A 17944-nucleotide genomic window follows, 5' to 3' on the forward strand; every position below is an offset into this window, starting at 1 on the left:
GAGAAAAATAAAATCTAATTAATCTAATATGATAAAATATTTTTTTGTATTTTTATGATTAAGTGAAAAAAAAAGAGACAACTATTTAAACAAAATATAAAAAGCACAACCATGTAAATGGGCCAAGAACTAAGCAAATATGAGGGTGTAAAGAGCATGGGGCGCTGGTCCTAATGGTGAGGCCCAAAACGAAATGTTCAGTCCAAAGAGGAAGAGGTGATGCTTGCTGGATGGAGTGTGCCAAAAGAAAATCGACTGGGTCATTAGGATTAAAGCCCAAATCAAATGAAACAAAAAAACCAAACCCTAGGCAAAAAGAAAGGATCCGCCCCATATTCTCTACTCCGTTTCTTACACTTACAGTAAACCACAACAACAAAAACACTCTCCCTCTGCTTTCTTCTAATCGATCCACTCTTTCTCGGTTCAAACAACAATCAACAACACTCACCTCCTCAAATATTCATAGCAATATCATTACAAAATTCATGAAAAATCACGCAAGAATAACAACGACACCTAAACTTCCAAGCATTTGTTTCAGCAAGCATATCCGATTCAATATCAAAAGTGAGAAAAGTAGAGTAAGAGTTACCGTCGGAAACGATTGACTGCGTTCTGATTGTTGTTTGTATGAATCGCTCGTCTCGTCACAGGTGCGTTGATGTTGAAGAAACGGTAATGACAAGCGCCTCGGATCTGCAGAGAACTGAAGAGTTCGCGTCGGTGTTGCGATGGATCAGTGATGAGATTTGACATGATGATGTTGTGAAGTTGACGAGCTGCTTGCAGGTACGTCTGAAAGTTGAATCGCATCGATGAGTTATGGACTTGCGGTGGATCGGTGAGTTGCTGAGCTTCAGTTGCGTTTTGATGTCGATCCTCTGAATATGGTCGCGAGTTGTTACCGAATCACGGTGGTTGAAGAGCAATATCGCGTGCGGTTCATTGTTGTCATTGTTGTGCTGAGTTCATAAGAAAGGATGAAGGTTTGTGTAAATCTGGTGCAGGTTTTATGGATGTTAATTATAATTAAGTAAGGGAAGTTCAGTGGATGACGCGGTTCCGGTGGCAAAATTTCGCTAACGAAAAGGGCTACAACTTTGATGAAGAACACAAAGCCAAATTATGAAGTTAAGGGCTCACACGGACCGTGTTAATCAACACGGCCACCCGTGTTGAAATGTGACTGGAAATGCGAGTTTGAACCAAGGTCAGAGGATCAACACGGGCGCTCGTGTGCAGGAACACGGCCCGTGTTGATGAGCGCGGGCTGAATATGTGTTTATAAGCTTCCTCACTCAAATGGGATCATGAAGGGTATTCTTGACATTTGGTTTCAACCGGAATGGAAGATTGATTATAAAAACAACTTTAGGGCAAGAGAGAGGGGACTTTTTGACAGATTGGAGAAAAGAATACAAGGACAGATTGGAGAAAAGAATACAAGAGAAGATTGGAGAAAGCAAGGGTTTGGGAGAGAAGAAGATCTTCATGAACGGAAGCAATTGAAGATTCAATCTCCTCCAATTTCTTGTAATGTCTTTATTCAATATTGTGTTTTCTTTGAATACTATGAGTAGCTAAACCCCCCAATACTAGGGGGTGGCTCTGATTTAACTTTGTAATGACTCTGAGTTTGCAATTGCAATAACAATCATGTTTTTAATTGTTGATTTATTCTCTTGATGTTTCTAATACTTTTCCTTTTGGACAAATTGGAATTGATCTATGATTATCGTTTAGGCGGACCACCATTGATAATGCTTTCATGAGAATATGCTATAATAGATATTACCTAGGACTAGGAATACCTTATAGTAACCGGATATTCTTGATAACTTAATTGCTTGATTTCATTGTAAACCTCTGAGGACTTAGGGTTTAGGATGAAGGATCAAAGGTTTTTTCACTAAGGACTTAGGATCAAACAACCTTAAGAACCGGTAATTAATTATTTAAAATAAGTTGTTGCAATAGAAATTTCAGCGTTGTTACATTGTCAATCATCCACTATCCCTAGCATGTTACTCATATTTGTTACAAAATCAATTTCATTTACTGCTTATTCTATTTTTCGTTAAGTTATAATTACCAAACAAAACCCCATTGAAGTTTTTGTTTAATTGAACCTTGCATTGAACTCATTATTCCTGCGCAGTCCCTGAGATCGACATTCGGGGAATTTTCCCTATTATTACAAGAGGCAAAATAGTACACTTGCTATTTTACAGATCAAAATGAATGAGATATTTGTGAAGAAAAATGCAAGTTTGTTTGTTTTTGTCTGTAGTGAACTTCTTTTCTTTTCATCCTTGCTGAAACCGACTTGGAATTTGGTGGTGGTCCCCAGCTTCTTGAAAATTTGGCTTGTATTTAGCTTGGACTTCAGAAAATCGTACATGGGCCTTTAATTTTTAACTTCTAAAATACTTTGACCAACTTGAATCAAATGGGCCTTAGCAATTTTTCCTTGAGCTAAATGGACTTCACTTTTATTGAATTGCACCTATAAAACAAATAATAACAAGTAATAATAAAAAAACAAAAATAAAATTGTTTTAACATTTTAATAGAAATTCAAAATAAATTGAACCAAAATTAAAATATTAAAATCATACAATGGTTAGCCTAAAAAACTATAAATTGTAACATGATGTATGAAATGAATGTATTATATTTTTTTTTTTAATTTTTTGAATGAGAATGATGCAAATGAATGCATAAAATGCTACATATATATTTTTTTTGAATTTTTTGGAGATAAAATATTAATACTAAATATAAATGATGCAGATAAAAAGTTGGGGCAAAATTTAGGGTACAACAGAAAGGTCGCACCATCTTTCAATGTAGAATTATCACCATTCCTGCTTGGTCTATTAAACCTCGTTTCCACACCAGCTAGATATTGTGAACAAAAGGTCAAACATTCATTGGCCAAAAAACCTTCTGCAATTGATCCTTCCGGATGTGCTCTATTCCGTACAAATGACTTAAGAGTGAGCAGAAACCTAAAAGTAAATTTTGTTTTAGCATCAATAATAACTTCTTTAGAGACTTAACTAAAATGATGTGTTACGAACCCATACCTTTCAATAGGATACATCCATCGATATTGTACTGGACCATCAACCTTGGCTTCAGATGCCAAATGCATTACCAGATGCATCATAATGGTAAAAAAAGATGGAGGAAAGATTGTTTCTAGTTGACAAAGTGTTAAAGCTATTCGATACTCTAACTGTGCAAGAAAATCCATATTAAGTACCTTAGAGCATATTTTCTTGAAGAAATTGCAAAGGTCGATAATAATAGAAGTGACTCTATCCGACAATGAACCCCTTAATGCCACCAGAAGAAGTTGTTGCATTAGAACATGACAATCATAACTTTTTAAGCCGAATATCTTTCGTTGCTTAAGATGCACACAACTTGAGATGTTTGATGAGCATTCTTCTAGAGCTTTTACATTCTCGAGGACACTTAGAAAAACATCTTTGTCTTTGTTAGTCATTTGATAACATGCTCTAGGTAGAAGCTTTGTACTACTATTGGTACTTGGTTGTGGATGAAGCATACTTCTTATGCCCATATCTATAAGGTCAGCGCGTGCCTTATAATTATCTTTGGATTTTCCCTCTTGGTTAAGCAATGAACCAATTATATTATCACAAACATTTTTTTCAATGTGAATCACATCTAGATTGTGACACAATACATTGTATTCCCAGTAAGGCAAATCAAAGAAAATACTCTTCTTTTTCCAAGGTTGCCCCCGTTCTCTAAACCCTCTTCTCTAATTTCATTTATTTGCCTTGAAATTTCAATCCCATCATGTCTTTTAGGAGGACCTCTTGACTCCTTTGTTCCATCAAAATCCTTATTGTTCAACCTCCACTTGTAGTTAGGCGCTAACCAACGTCGGTGACACATGTAGCAAAATTTTCCACCGTGCTTTAACCACCGCGAAGAAGTTTCAATACCACAACAGGGACAGGCGTATTGACCTTTAGTACTCCATCCAGATAAGTTTGCATATGCTGGAAAATCATTAATAGTCCACATTACAACAGCATGGAGTTGGAAAGTTTATTTCTTGTAGGCATCAAATGTTTCTACTCCATCAAACCATAACTCCTGCAGCTCTTGTATTAATGGTTATAGATAAACATCAATATTATTTCCAGGGCCTTTAGGGCCTAGAATTAGTAGAGATAACATGAAGAATGATTGTTTCATGCACATCCAAGGAGGAAGATTATAGGGAATTAGTATGACAGGCCAGGTGCTATGGGTTATACTCATTGTTTTAAAAGGATTGAAGCCATCATAAGCAACCCCTAATCGAACATTACGTGCATCTGACGAAAATGTTTTGTATTGAGAGTCAAACTCCTTCCAAGCAAGTGAGTCGGCCAGATTCCTAAGAGACCCATCATTCATTCTACCATCATGATGCCATCTCATTGATTCAGAAATTTTAGATGACATGAATAACCTTTGCAGCCTCGGTTTCAAAGGAAACCAACGAAGGATCTTTGCGAGTAACTTTTTACGCTTTTCAGAAGTTTCTTTTCCATTAGCTTGTACATCCTTATTTTTTATTTTCCATCTTGAAGTACCACAATTTGGACATACATGATCTTTTATATATTTATCCCAATACAATATGTAGTCATTAGGACAAGCACAAATCTTTTCATACCCCAAACCTAACCCTGAAATCATCTTCTTTGTTTCATAGTATGACTTTGGCAAAACATTCCCTTCTGGTAGAGCATCTCTCAATAAATCTAATAGCATAGAGAAGGAGTTGTCACTCCACCCATGAAGACACTTTAAATGATACAAATGCACCGTAAAGGATAGTTTGCTATACTTCTTACTGTTTGGATAAAGAACTTGTTCATTCTCTTTCGTCAATTTGTAAAACTTGACATTTTCTCCTACTTCTTGATTCCTTTCTCCTTCACCAGAAATTGTCTCTTCTAAAGGAGGCATCGCAAAAGCATCACGAAGTAACCCGTCCATGTCATGCTCCATTTCAGAATGTTGTTCAGTTATGCCACTTAAAGTTATGGGTCTCTCACCATGAAATACCCACTGCGTATAACGTCTAAGGAATCCACAACGCGGATCAGTTAAGTGTTCATAAACACTTGAGCGACAATGTGAATCACAATTAGCACATTTTACACAAGGACACAATATTTTTCCATTTTCTGCTGAGTTTTGAAAAGCAAATTCAAGAAATTCGTTAACCCCTCGAATATATTCATCACTTTCTTGTGTTGGATCACGTATCCACCCTCTATTCTCCATTCGAAAAATTTAACTAAAATATTTTAACTAAATTATCTAAAATAAATGCAAGAGCATTGAAATAAAAAGCGCACGAAACAATATTAAACCATAAACGCACACAAGAAAATACAACACTAAGTCAGTGATAAACTCACCGTAGTTCAAATTGAAGAAAAGTGCAAGAACTGATGAAAGGATGAAACTTCAAAACTTTTTAACCTTCATGAAATGGAACAAGGGTTGTCAAGTTAGATGCCAACATAGTAAGTCACATTGGTGATATCTAATATAAAAGTAAATTTGAAATATCCACGAAAAATTAGGCTTGGAAATATAAAACAAGCAATCATATATTTCAATTTTCAATGTTAGTTAATTTTCTCTAATAGTCAATGAAACTCCAAAAAATCAATACATTTTGCTCCTATAGTAGAATAATAAACACTTATATGTGGTAGTATATCCTATAATAATGATCCTTTACGAACAAGTCTAATTGAAATAATTGGTTGTGTGAGATTTGTTCATATAGTAGAAGACAAAATACTTATTTTTTGTAGTTTATCCTATAATTAACACACTTATTAAATTATCCCCTCTAAAACCTTCTTTCATGTACACATATAAGCCCTTTGAGAAATTATAAGTTTTTCGGTCTACATTCACTATATATAAATTTATTTCAAATGAAAACTGAGTTTAAAATATGAATGCATGCACTGGTTTCAATTTTCATATCATTTCACAACCTCACTTTGTCTTGGATATTTCTAATCTTTAATTCATAAATTAAGAAGTTATAAACTGTTATATTCTTTCATTGTTCAAGTACCAATATTTGTTTTATTGCAATAGTTTATACCTTTTATTCCTCCTTTATGAATAATTTTCTCTTCATCAACAAACACACTACGTTAGTATTCCGAAATACTAGTCCTCCATGGCATTTAAGGTACAAACTTTATTCTCTTTACAATTTTTTCAAACTACAAGTGTTCTTAGTTATCAAATGCAAGAGATAATGAGTATAATATCAAGCAAAAATGTCTCACACAAATTAGGACATGGAACCAATTGGAAAGAAATGCAAGAGATAATAAGTACAATTTGATTTTACCACATAAGCTAATGTAACAAAAGATCAATTTGACTCAACATACCCATTTTATTTCCTAAAGTCTCTTTTTATATATATATATATATAGATGATGAAGTTTGGGAATATAACTAATGCATCAGAATCCTTACAATTGGAAATGTAACAGAATCCATCATAGACTCTGCTAAATGCTCACCCTTAAATAGATAAAAACATAGAAAAAACTCCACATATTGATCAATCTCCATTTGTTTCAAATACCTCCAATTTGCCAACACTTCATCTAAATCTCTTCCTACAACCAATAAGGATATTCACGAACCCTCCAAAACTTAACTTTTCTCATCACTCATCTCCTAAACAACCATCTCTTTTCCAAACCTTGAGGATTTTCTTACAAAGTCAATTACTAATAAAATTTAAAGTTTATTACCTCTCACCTCTTTGAACACCAACACTCAAACTAACCCCAACATTTCATGCTAAGCCAATACATTTACAGTTAACTCAATCATGTAATTATTATTATTAGTATAATTTATCCCTAACTTTTCCAATATACCATAAAAATATGTTAAGAAACACTGAAATCTAAAATATGTTAAGAAACCGACCAATCCGACACTGGAAGAGTCGCAACAACCACAGTAAGTTTCGCTCATCGATGACAATAGACGGTGCGACCGAACACGGAGAAATTCTAACTCGGTTTTGACCCATCGATTCCGTATAGTGAAACAACTCACTCACAGTTATAGGCGATTAAAACCTCAATTAAACATTTGGGTAAAAATAAGAGAAGTTGATTAGTAAAAGAATATACTTGAAACCCTAGAGCACCATGAGTGAGCGAGAGAGATGAGGAGACTTGAATGGAATGATAGAAGAGGAGGCGAATGGTATCACCATGGTTGTCAAGATCTCGATCTAGATCTTAAGATCTTAAAATTTTACGATCTTGCTCACCCCCAACGATCCCGATCTTAAGTAGAATCGCATATTGTAGTCAAATTGTAAAAAAATATCCCTTATGTCTAGTAATTGGCCAAATATGTCCCTAATGTCTAACAAACTGTCCATCTGGTAGTAATAACGTATAAAAACTGAATCATACATGTCTAAAGAATTTGAAAAGGAGTCATTTTGTCACTAATACACTTGTCTAGTAACATATACCATGTAAAAATACTTAAAATATATACTATTATTTTTTTATTTAAGCAAGATCCTATGATTTCGGTTGCGACCTTATGTTTTACGGTCATGTTATTCCCTCTCGATCTTACAAAAACAATTGGGTAGGATCTTCCGATCTTAACTACGATTTTATATTTTACGATCTTGCTATTCTCTCCCGATCTTATGTAAGATCTCGATCTTGACAACCTTGGGTATCACAGAGAAGGAGACGTGAATGTCGTTGATTGAGCTTCAAATTTTAGGTTTGCGCAGTAGATGAAAATTTGGGGATTATTGAAACAAGTGAATTTGTTGCTGAGCTAGGTTATCGCCTTGGATGAAATTTTGGGAGGGAGAATTCCCTATTTTGTTTGTCAAAAAATTGTAAGTGGAATTTCATTCGTTAAACTATTTGATTGGAAGAATTCTACAATATTTATTTTAATATTATAACATATATTATATTAATATATATAATTCCTCTTAATGACAATGACGTTAATCATTAATAATCAATTTTATAAGTAAGGTCTATACCAACAGTTTATTATATTTATACCTACAGTGGTTTTATCCATTAGTAAAAACCTCAGTTGCTATATGGCAATTTTCTGTTAGAACAAGAATTGTTCTGATCAATATTCTTAGTTTTGATGATAACATTATATATGAATTTTGTATAAGACAATGTAGTACTCTAATCCTATGCATTTTCCATTTCAGGAAATATATAAAGAGTATGCACAATTCAGCGCAAGAAGCACTGAATCAGAAGGTTCAAGTATGCAACATCAGAACATGCTCTCGCAAGACATCAAAAGATGGTCAAGCAGAATCAGAACATGGTCTATGAAGCATCAGAAGAACTTGAGTTCAGAAGCAGAAGCACTGAAGTTCTTATGGTATAACGCTAGAAGCACTTCAAAGTCAGAAGGCAAGAAGATGCTCTGCACCAAGTTGAATGACTCTGATATTCAAACGTTGTATCTACAAACATCAGATCAGAAGCAAGTACAAGATGGCAGGCTACGCTGATTGACAGAAGGAACGTTAGAAGCTATTAAAGGCAAAGTCAGTTAAAGAAGGAAAAGCAAGGCTCGAGGTAGTTGACAAAAGAGTGAAACATTAAATGCAAAGCTGTACGGATCATGCAACGCATTAAATGCTCCCAACGGTCATCTTCTCATAACGCTTATAAATAGAAGTTCTGATGAGAATCTGAATACACAACTCTTGCACAAAATACAGAAACGCTGTCAAACTCAAAAGCTTTCAAACTTCATCTTCAACCTCACTACTCTTGTAATATCTTAGTGAGATTTAAGCTTAGAACTTAAGAGAAATATCACAGTTGTGATTATAGCTTTCTAAGAAGCATTTGAATACTCTTGTAAACATTTAATTTACATTGATTTGTAAAAGGTTCCTAGAGTGATCAAGTTGTGGTCAGTAAACTCTAGAAGACTTAGAAGTTTCTAAGTGGTGAATTTCCTAGAGTGATCAAGTTGTGATCAGAATACTCTAGAAGACTTAGAGGGTATCTAAGTGGAAAACCATTGTAATCAAGGTTGATTAGTGGATTAAATCCTCAGGTGAGGTAAATCACTCTAAGGGGGTGGACTGGAGTAGTTTTGTTAACAACGAACCAGGATAAAAATCATTGTGCAATTGTTTTTATCTTAAGAGTTTTTAAAGTCACACTTATTCAAACCCCCCCTTTCTAAGTGTTTTTCTATCCTTCAATTGGCATCAGAGCACCGGTTATAGGGTGAGAAAAACACTAAGTCAATATGGTTGATGCTATTCCTCCTCCTACTACATCTACTTCAAATGATCATCACAACAATGGAAATGGAAATGGATATACTAGACCACCAGTATTTGATGGTGAAAACTTTGAATACTGGAAAGATAGATTGGAAAGCTACTTTCTTGGTCTAGATGGTGATTTATGGGACTTGCTTGTGGATGGTTACAAACATCCAGTAAATGCTAGTGGAGCAAAGATGTCAAGACAAAAAATGAGTGATAATCAAAAGAAACAATTTAAAAATCATCATAAGTCAAGGACTATTATGCTGAATGCTATTTCTCATTCTGAATATGAGAAGATATCAAACAGGGAAACTGCCCATGACATCTTTGAATCATTAAAGATGACTCACGAAGGAAATGCCTAAGTCAAGGAGACTAAAGCTCTTGCATTAATCCAGAAGTATGAAGCCTTCAAGACGGAGGATGATGAAAACGTTGAAACAATGTTCTCAAGATTTCAAACTCTAACTGCTGGATTAAGAGTGCTTGACAAGGGATATACAAAGGCTGATCATGTAAAGAAGATCATCAGAAGCATGCCCAGAAGATGGGGCCCAATGGTGATTGCATTCAAGATAGCAAAGAATCTGAATGAAGTCTCTCTGGAAGAGCTGATCAGCGCCTTGAGGAGTCATGAAATAGAGCTGGATGCTAATGAACCTCAGAAGAAAGGTAAGTCTATTGCATTAAAATCTTTAAATAAACAATGCACTAACGCTTTTCAGGCTGAAGAAGAAGATTCTGAAGAATCAGAATTAGAAGAAGAAGAACAAGAAGAAGAAGATGAACTGTCCATGATCTCCAAAAGGGTAAACCAACTCTGGAAAAGTAAGCAAAGGAAGTTCAAGAACTTCAGAAGTTCCAAAAAGCCTGAAAGAGGAGAATCTTCTGGAAGCAGAAGAAATGACAAGAAGAAGGTCACGTGCTTTGAATGCAATGAGCTAGGAAATTACAAGAGTGAGTGTCCAAAGCTTCAGAAGGAGAAGCCCAAGAAGAAGTTTCATAAGAAGAAATGTCTTATGGCAACTTGGGATGATTCAGATTCATCAGAATCAGAATCAGACTCTGAAGGCGAGCAGGCAAACAATACGCTGATGGCTACTGTGGATGCTGAATCAGAATCTACATCAAAATCAGACTCTGACTCTAAAGAGGTATTTTCTGATCTATCTAGAGATGAGCTAGCTTCCAGTTTAGCTGAAATTTTTGAAATCAAGGCTAAGCTTAGTATCAAATACAAAAAGCTGAGAAAGCTCTTTGTATCTGAAACTAAGAAGCTTGAATTAGAAAATTCTGAACTCAAAGAAAAAGTTTTAAAACTATCCAAAGATGTCTAGTCATCTTCTGGTTCAGAAAAATCTATTCCAAGTTTGAACAATATTCTTAAAGAATATGACTTGAGTTTCAGGAAATTCTTATCTAGAGGTATTGGTAGAAGTCAACTTGCCTCTATGATATATGCTGTAAGTGGAAACAAGAGAGTTGCCATAGGCTATGAGTGTGATACCCCATACAAACTTGAACCTGTAGATGATATGAAAATCACATACAAGCCATTGTATGATCAGCTCAAGTATGGCCACTCCCATGATATTAGGCTCACCTCACATGCTAAAAGCTTTCACGTTACACACACCAAGAAGCATGTGACACAAAATAGAAAATATCATGTTGCTCAACCTAAGGAATATCATGTTGTTCCTCCTGTTAATTATCATGCCAAACCCAAGTTCAATCAGAACTTGAGGAGAACTAACAAGAAAGGACCCAAGAAAATGTGGGTACCTAAGGAAAAGATTATTCCCGTTGCAGATATCCTTGGCTGCAAAGAAGCAAAAGCAAAACATGTCATGGTACCTGGACTCTGGGTGCTCCCGGCACATGACGGGAAGAAAGTCTATGTTCTAAGACCTGGTGCATCTGCTGGAGAAGTTAAGTTTGGAGGGAATCAGAAGGGCAAGATAATTGGCTCAGGAACCATAAGTACTGGTAACTCTCCTTCTATAACTAATGTTCTTCTGGTAGATGGATTAGCTCATAAATTATTCTCCATAAGTCAATTAAGTGGCAATAGTTATGACATAATCTTTGATCAAAAGTCTTGTAAGGCTGTAAGTCAGAAGGATGGCTCAATCCTATTTACAGGCAAGAGAAAGAACAACATTTACAAGATTGATCTTCAGGATCTTAAGAATCAGAAGGTAACTTGTCTTATGTTTGTTAGCGAAGAGCAATGGGTCTTGTAACACCCATTTTCTAACCCCAAATATAACATATTATTCACAGAGTAAAGTATGCATACAATCAAAGAGGCGTCACATGTTATTTTCATAACAATGAAAACCTAGAACAAACATACCTACAGGCACTAATCATATCGTAACACACTTTGAAAATATCATGCTTTCATAAATTATGCATATCGCACGCGGAAGAATTATAACTCAAACATTTCAATGAATATATCCCATACTATATTCATCTACCGAACTCAATTAACATATCCAATTATGCTAAACCAAATCAAATCTAGGCAACATAGCCGTCAACAACATATCCAAAGTATCGATTCAAAATATATACAAGATAGCAATATCCAAACATAAGCATAAGTCAAATAAAACCCCCCATGTGTTACATGATCAGAGCATATGACTCGCTACCTAATCAAACAACAAACTCAGGAGCTCCTCGGCTAAATCCTCGGACAAGCTATTACTCGTCGGAACCTGCACGATGTCACGATGAACATCATTCAAACAGAAGGGTGAGAATTCAAATTATTATAGATAAACATAATAATGGGAAATGCAAAACACAACAAGAATACATTTCACAATTCATCACTCTTCTCAAAACATACATTCATACACCATATATCAATTATCACAAAAAACAATCACATTAATACAAAAACAATGACATAGCACATAATGTGACTCGAATGTAATAAATGTGACTCAATGCATGTGGTACCATGTGAACCCAAAGTTTCACCGCTTTCCGATTCAATATCTAGAATCCAAGCCACGCTTCCGATACGGACAAGACCAAAGCCACCATTGTGAACCCAAGTTTCACCGCTTCCGATTCTACCTCTAGAATCCAAGCCAACATGTGAACCCAAAGTTTCACCACCTCTATTTCCGATCGAGGATCAAGGTCAACCATGTGAACCCAAAGTTTCACCGCTTCTATTTCAAAGCCACCATGTATGCATGTGAAACAAGACTTACAATATATATATATATATATATATATATATATATATATATATATATATATATATATATATATATATATATATATATATATATATATATATATATATATATATATATGCAATTAAGATTATCACACAATCTTAAAATACCTCATACCACAATAATTCGCACAATTCGAATTATCCACCAAACGTTGCACAACATGCATATTTCATCAATAAAGAGTTCACATAGCATTTATCAATCACAATAACATATAACATACAAGCCAATCAATGTCATTCTCAACAATTCTCCAAAAACAACATATACATTTGCTAAATTTAAGCATCATGTATACATACAATTACCAAAACATATGCAATTAAGAATTATCCATATAATCTTAACATCCAAGCATATTACCAAAATTTAACTAAGTGAATTATTACACCATCGTACAAAACACATTTATCATACAAAAATTACAACAATGCATAACAATTAGCATTTATCATTTCCAAATATCACAATTAGCACATGGTACAAAATACAAATACATGTTATCCACAATTAACATTAATCCATGACATACACTATCACATAATGATTAAGTCATCAAGTAATCATTCTCCACAATTGCATTTAAACAACATACACTCACTCGCACACCTCATGAATATCATACCACATAACATATCAACAAATGTTATTCATAATTCATCGATTCATAACTCACATATACGTAATTACATGTTATTCACACAACAACATCATAATTAATTCAATATGTGCCAACCAATTCTATCCTATCACATAGATAATAACATTGGCTTCGTAATGCTTCAAACAGCGCATAAAAGAAGTTATGGATCAAAAGATATAACATGACACGGTTAATTCAACTTCTTAATAAAAGCATATTATTGTTAATTCATCATAAGGCATCATCATTGGCTCATACAGTTCGAATACATACAACTAATTGCATGTAGCATACAACATCATTATCAATTCATACCGATCAAACACATACAAAAAATATAAATTATATTAAATTATTATCTAATGGTTTTAAATCCAATTTAATAAGATAGGAATTTATTTTAGCTTTCCAACGGTCCAAACGGCGCATCAAACGGACACCCGAGTCAAAAGTTATTGAATTTATAAGTTTTTCAAAATGCTGTCAAAACCAGAAAATTTGCTGTTACGGAAATACTGTCAAAAACCAGAAAACTGCTGTTGCAAAAATACTGTCTGCTGTTGCGAAAATACTGTTTGTTGTTGCGAAAATACTACTGTCCAGCCCAAAATTTTCACCATAAAACCATGTTAATCCATCATTTTTCATGAAATAAATAGTTATACAACCTATATACATTATATAGCAACTATTAGGATCATAAAAACAAGATTCTAAGCTCCATTAATTTTCACCAAAATTCCAAATCAACCATTTTCAAGTGAAACTTAAACATACATATATACACTAAATCATGTTCTATACACATACCCATTCATGGAATTCAATATAGAAACATCATAGCATATATAAATCAGCAATTTCATAGATTGAAACATAGATTCATGTTAGTGTTTTCAAGAATATAACAAATCTCCAAATCCTAACTTTATGGTATCTAACCCATTCCAAATCATGCATTTTCTAACTCAATCATCATTACCCACTTATATCTACTTATAATAACTTGGATTCACACCCTTACCTTTTGATTTTAATCCACCCTCTTCAAGAATCTACAATCCTCTCTTCTTTCTCTTCTATGCTCTCTTCTCCTCTCCCTTCTATTCTTCTTACCAAAGTTATGAAAAATGAAAGAATGACCTAACTCTTTCCTACTATCTTTTTTTTAATGGGCTTAACCCACAAATCAGTTTCATATTTTATTTCTACTACTTAGGCCCAATTAATTATATCTCTCTAATAACTTAATTAACCCATTAAACCCAATAAACACAATTATACACAAAATTAATTAATTCAATTAATTAGTATCTCATAACAATTAAATAATTATTTAACACACCAAGTAAAATCAAATAATATAATAAAATAAATACGGATAAAATCCTCTAATAACTCAATGTCTCATGTTTCCGGTCTAATCTTAATTACTCAGAAAATTCTCAAAACGCTAAATATTAACTCATTAATATTTCTAATACTAAAAATATTAAAAATTTTGATTAAATATTGATCCGCTATCCCGAACTAATACCGACTAAATCGTCCCAAAACGCGAAAATTTCGATAAACATCAGAAATGACTAAATTAAGCAAATAATTATTAAAAACACCAAATAATATAATTACTAATATAATTAATAAAAATCGGGATGTTACAGGTCTGCCACAAAAGATTAGGCCATGCTAGTTTGAGAAAGATTTCTCAGATTAACAAACTAAATCTGGTCAGAGGACTCCCTAATCTGAAATATAAATCAGATGCTCTTTGCGAAGCATGTCAGAAAGGGAAGTTTTCCAAACATGCATTCAAGTCTAAGAATGTTGTCTCTTCCTCTAGGCCGCTAGAACTTCTGCACATTTATCTGTTTGGCCCAGTCAAAACAGCATCTGTCAGAGGGAAGAAATATGGATTAGTCATTGTAGATGATTATAGTCGATGGACATGGGTAAAGTTCTTGAAACACAAGGATGAGTCTCATTTAGTGTTGTTTGAATTCTGCACTCAGATCCAATATGAGAAAGAGTGTAAAATCATAAAGGTTAGAAGTGATCATGGTGGCGAATTTGAGAACAGATTCTTTGAGGTTTACTTCAAAGAAAATGGTATTGCCCATGATTTCTCTTGCCCTAGAACTCCACAACAAAATGGAGTTGTAGAGCGAAAGAATAGGACTCTACAAGAAATGGCCAGAACCATGGTCAATGAAACCAATATGGCTAAGCATTTCTGGGCAGAAGCAATAAACACTACATGCTATATTCAAAATAGAATCTCTATCAGACTTATTCTTAATAAGACTCCTTATGAATTGTGGAAGAAAAGAAAGCCCAACATTTCATATCTTCATCCTTTTGGATGTGTTTGTTTTATTCTGAATACTAAAGATCATCTGAGTAAGTTTGATTCTAAGGCACAGAAGTGTTTCCTTCTTGGATATTCTGAACGCTCTAAAGGCTACAAAGTATACAATACTGAAACATTGATTGTTGAAGAATTAATCAATATCATATTTGATGATAAGCTTGGTTTTGAAAAGCCAAAGCAGTTTGAGAATTTTGCAGATATAAATATCTCAATTTCAGAAGCTGAAGAACCCAGAAGCAAAGTATCAGAAGATCAAGTTGCTTCTTCTTTAGAGAATCTTAGAATTTCTGAAGAGCCAACTGTCAGAAGATATTCTAGACTCATCTCTGCTCACTCAGAAGATGTCATTCTTGGAAAGAAAGAAGATCCTATCAGAACAAGAGCATTCCTTAAGAACAATGCAGAATGTCAATTAGGTCTTGTTTCTCAGATCGAGCCAACTTCTGTTGATCAAGCTCTATAAGATGTAGACTGGATAATTGCCAAGCAAGAAGAAATAAATCAGTTTACAAGGAATGATGTTTAGGATCTGGTTCCTGACCAAAAGGATTTAACATCATTGGTACGAAGTGGGTCTTTAGAAATAAGCTAAGAGAAAAAGGAGAAGTTGTAAGAAACAAAGCCAGACTGGTTGCTCAGGGCTATAGTCATCAAGAAGGGATTGACTATACAGAAACCTTTGCACCAGTGGCCAGGTTAGAATTTATTCGCTTATTGATTTCTTTTGCCACTCAACATAACATCGCTCTATATCAGATGGATGTTAAGAGTGCCTTCTTAAATGGTTATATAGATGAGGAAGTTTATGTCCACCAACCTCCTGGTTTTGAAGACTCTAAGTCTCCAGAACATGTTTTTAAACTAAAGAAGCCAATATACGGATAGAAGCAAGCTCCTAGAGCTTGGTATGAAAGATTAAGTTCTTTACTTCTGGATAATGGTTTCACTAGAGGAAAAGTGGATACTACTCTCTTTTGTAAAACCTTTAAAAAAGGATATTTTAATTTGCCAAATTTATGTTGATGATATTATCTTTGGAACATTTAATGCTACACTTGGAAAGGAGTTTGCTAAGTCTATGCAGGCTGAGTTTGAAATGAGCATGATGGGAGAACTCAAGTACTTTCTTGGGATTCAAATCAACCAAACTTCTGATGGAACGTATGTCCATCAAACCAAGTATGTGAAAGAACTTCTGAAGAAGTTTAATCTTTCTGAAAGTAAAGAAGCAAAGACTCCTATGCATCCAACGTGTATCTTAGGTAAGGATGAGGTAAGTAAGAAGGTAGATCAGAAGCTCTACAGAGGTATGATTGGATCTCTCTTATATCTTACTGCTTCTAGACCTGACATTTTATTCAGTGTTTGTCTGTGTGCAATATTCCAATCAGATCCTAAAAAATCTCACTTAACAGCTGTTAAGAGAATGCTGAGGTATCTGAAAGGTACTACTAATGTTGGTTTAGTCTACAGAAGATCTGAAGAATACAACTTAGTAGGATATTGTGATGCTGATTACGCTGGAGATAGAATTGAAAGAAAGAGTACTTCTGGAAGTTGTCAATTTCTTGGAAGTCATCTGATCTCCTGGTACAGCAAGAAGCAAGCTACAATTTCCCTTTCTACAACAGAAGCAGAATATGTTGCTGCTGCTGGGTGTAGTACACAGATGCTCTGGATGAAGAGTCAGCTAGAAGATTATCAGATATATGAGAGTAACATTCCTATCTTCTGTGATAATACTTCTGCTATCTGTTTATCTAAGAATCCAATCTTACATTCCAAAGCTAAACATATTGAGATTAAACATCATTTCATTAGGGACTATGTTCAGAAGGGTGTTCTTTCTTTAAACTTTGTTGATACAGACCATCAATGGGCTGATATCTTTACAAAACCCCTTGCTGGAGATAGGTTTAAGTTCATTCTGAAGAATATCATTATGGATTTATGCCCAGAATGAGAAGATGAGAAGTTCTGACGTATAGATTAGTTTTGAAATGATTCTGTCTTATCTTCTTATAAGAAGTTCTGATATTGATCAATTAGAAGTTCTGATTCTGTTATTATTAACATTTCATTATCTAAGTTGATTCAGAATCTCTTTTAAAGCAAAACAGCTGTCACAGCTATACCAGAAGATGAACACGTGTTCACTCTATTTGGACAAGCATGCGTGCAGTTGATGAGACGCCGCCCTAGGTAACTGTGCAAATCATTTCAAATATTACGTTATCTCTCCTAACGTCACTTTTCATTACATG

General features: G+C 34.4%; 1 protein-coding gene across 1 annotated transcript; it reads right to left on the reverse strand.

The window, feature by feature from the left end:
* Window positions 1–4161: 4161 nt before the first annotated feature.
* Window positions 4162–5325, reverse strand: LOC131637770 (uncharacterized). The gene has a single exon (XM_058908339.1). The coding sequence runs from the start codon at window positions 5323–5325 to the stop codon at window positions 4162–4164; it is 1164 nt and encodes a 387-aa protein (XP_058764322.1).
* Between the last annotated feature and the right edge of the window lie 12619 nt (window positions 5326–17944).

This window comes from Vicia villosa, unplaced genomic scaffold (genome assembly GCF_029867415.1).
Source record: "Vicia villosa cultivar HV-30 ecotype Madison, WI unplaced genomic scaffold, Vvil1.0 ctg.002082F_1_1, whole genome shotgun sequence".
NCBI classification, from domain to species: domain Eukaryota; kingdom Viridiplantae; phylum Streptophyta; class Magnoliopsida; order Fabales; family Fabaceae; genus Vicia; species Vicia villosa.

Bases quoted from the DNA above. Each gene is read 5' to 3' on its own strand.
- LOC131637770 (XM_058908339.1), bottom strand. From the start codon at position 5,325: ATGGAGAATAGAGGGTGGATACGTGATCCAACACAAGAAAGTGATGAA.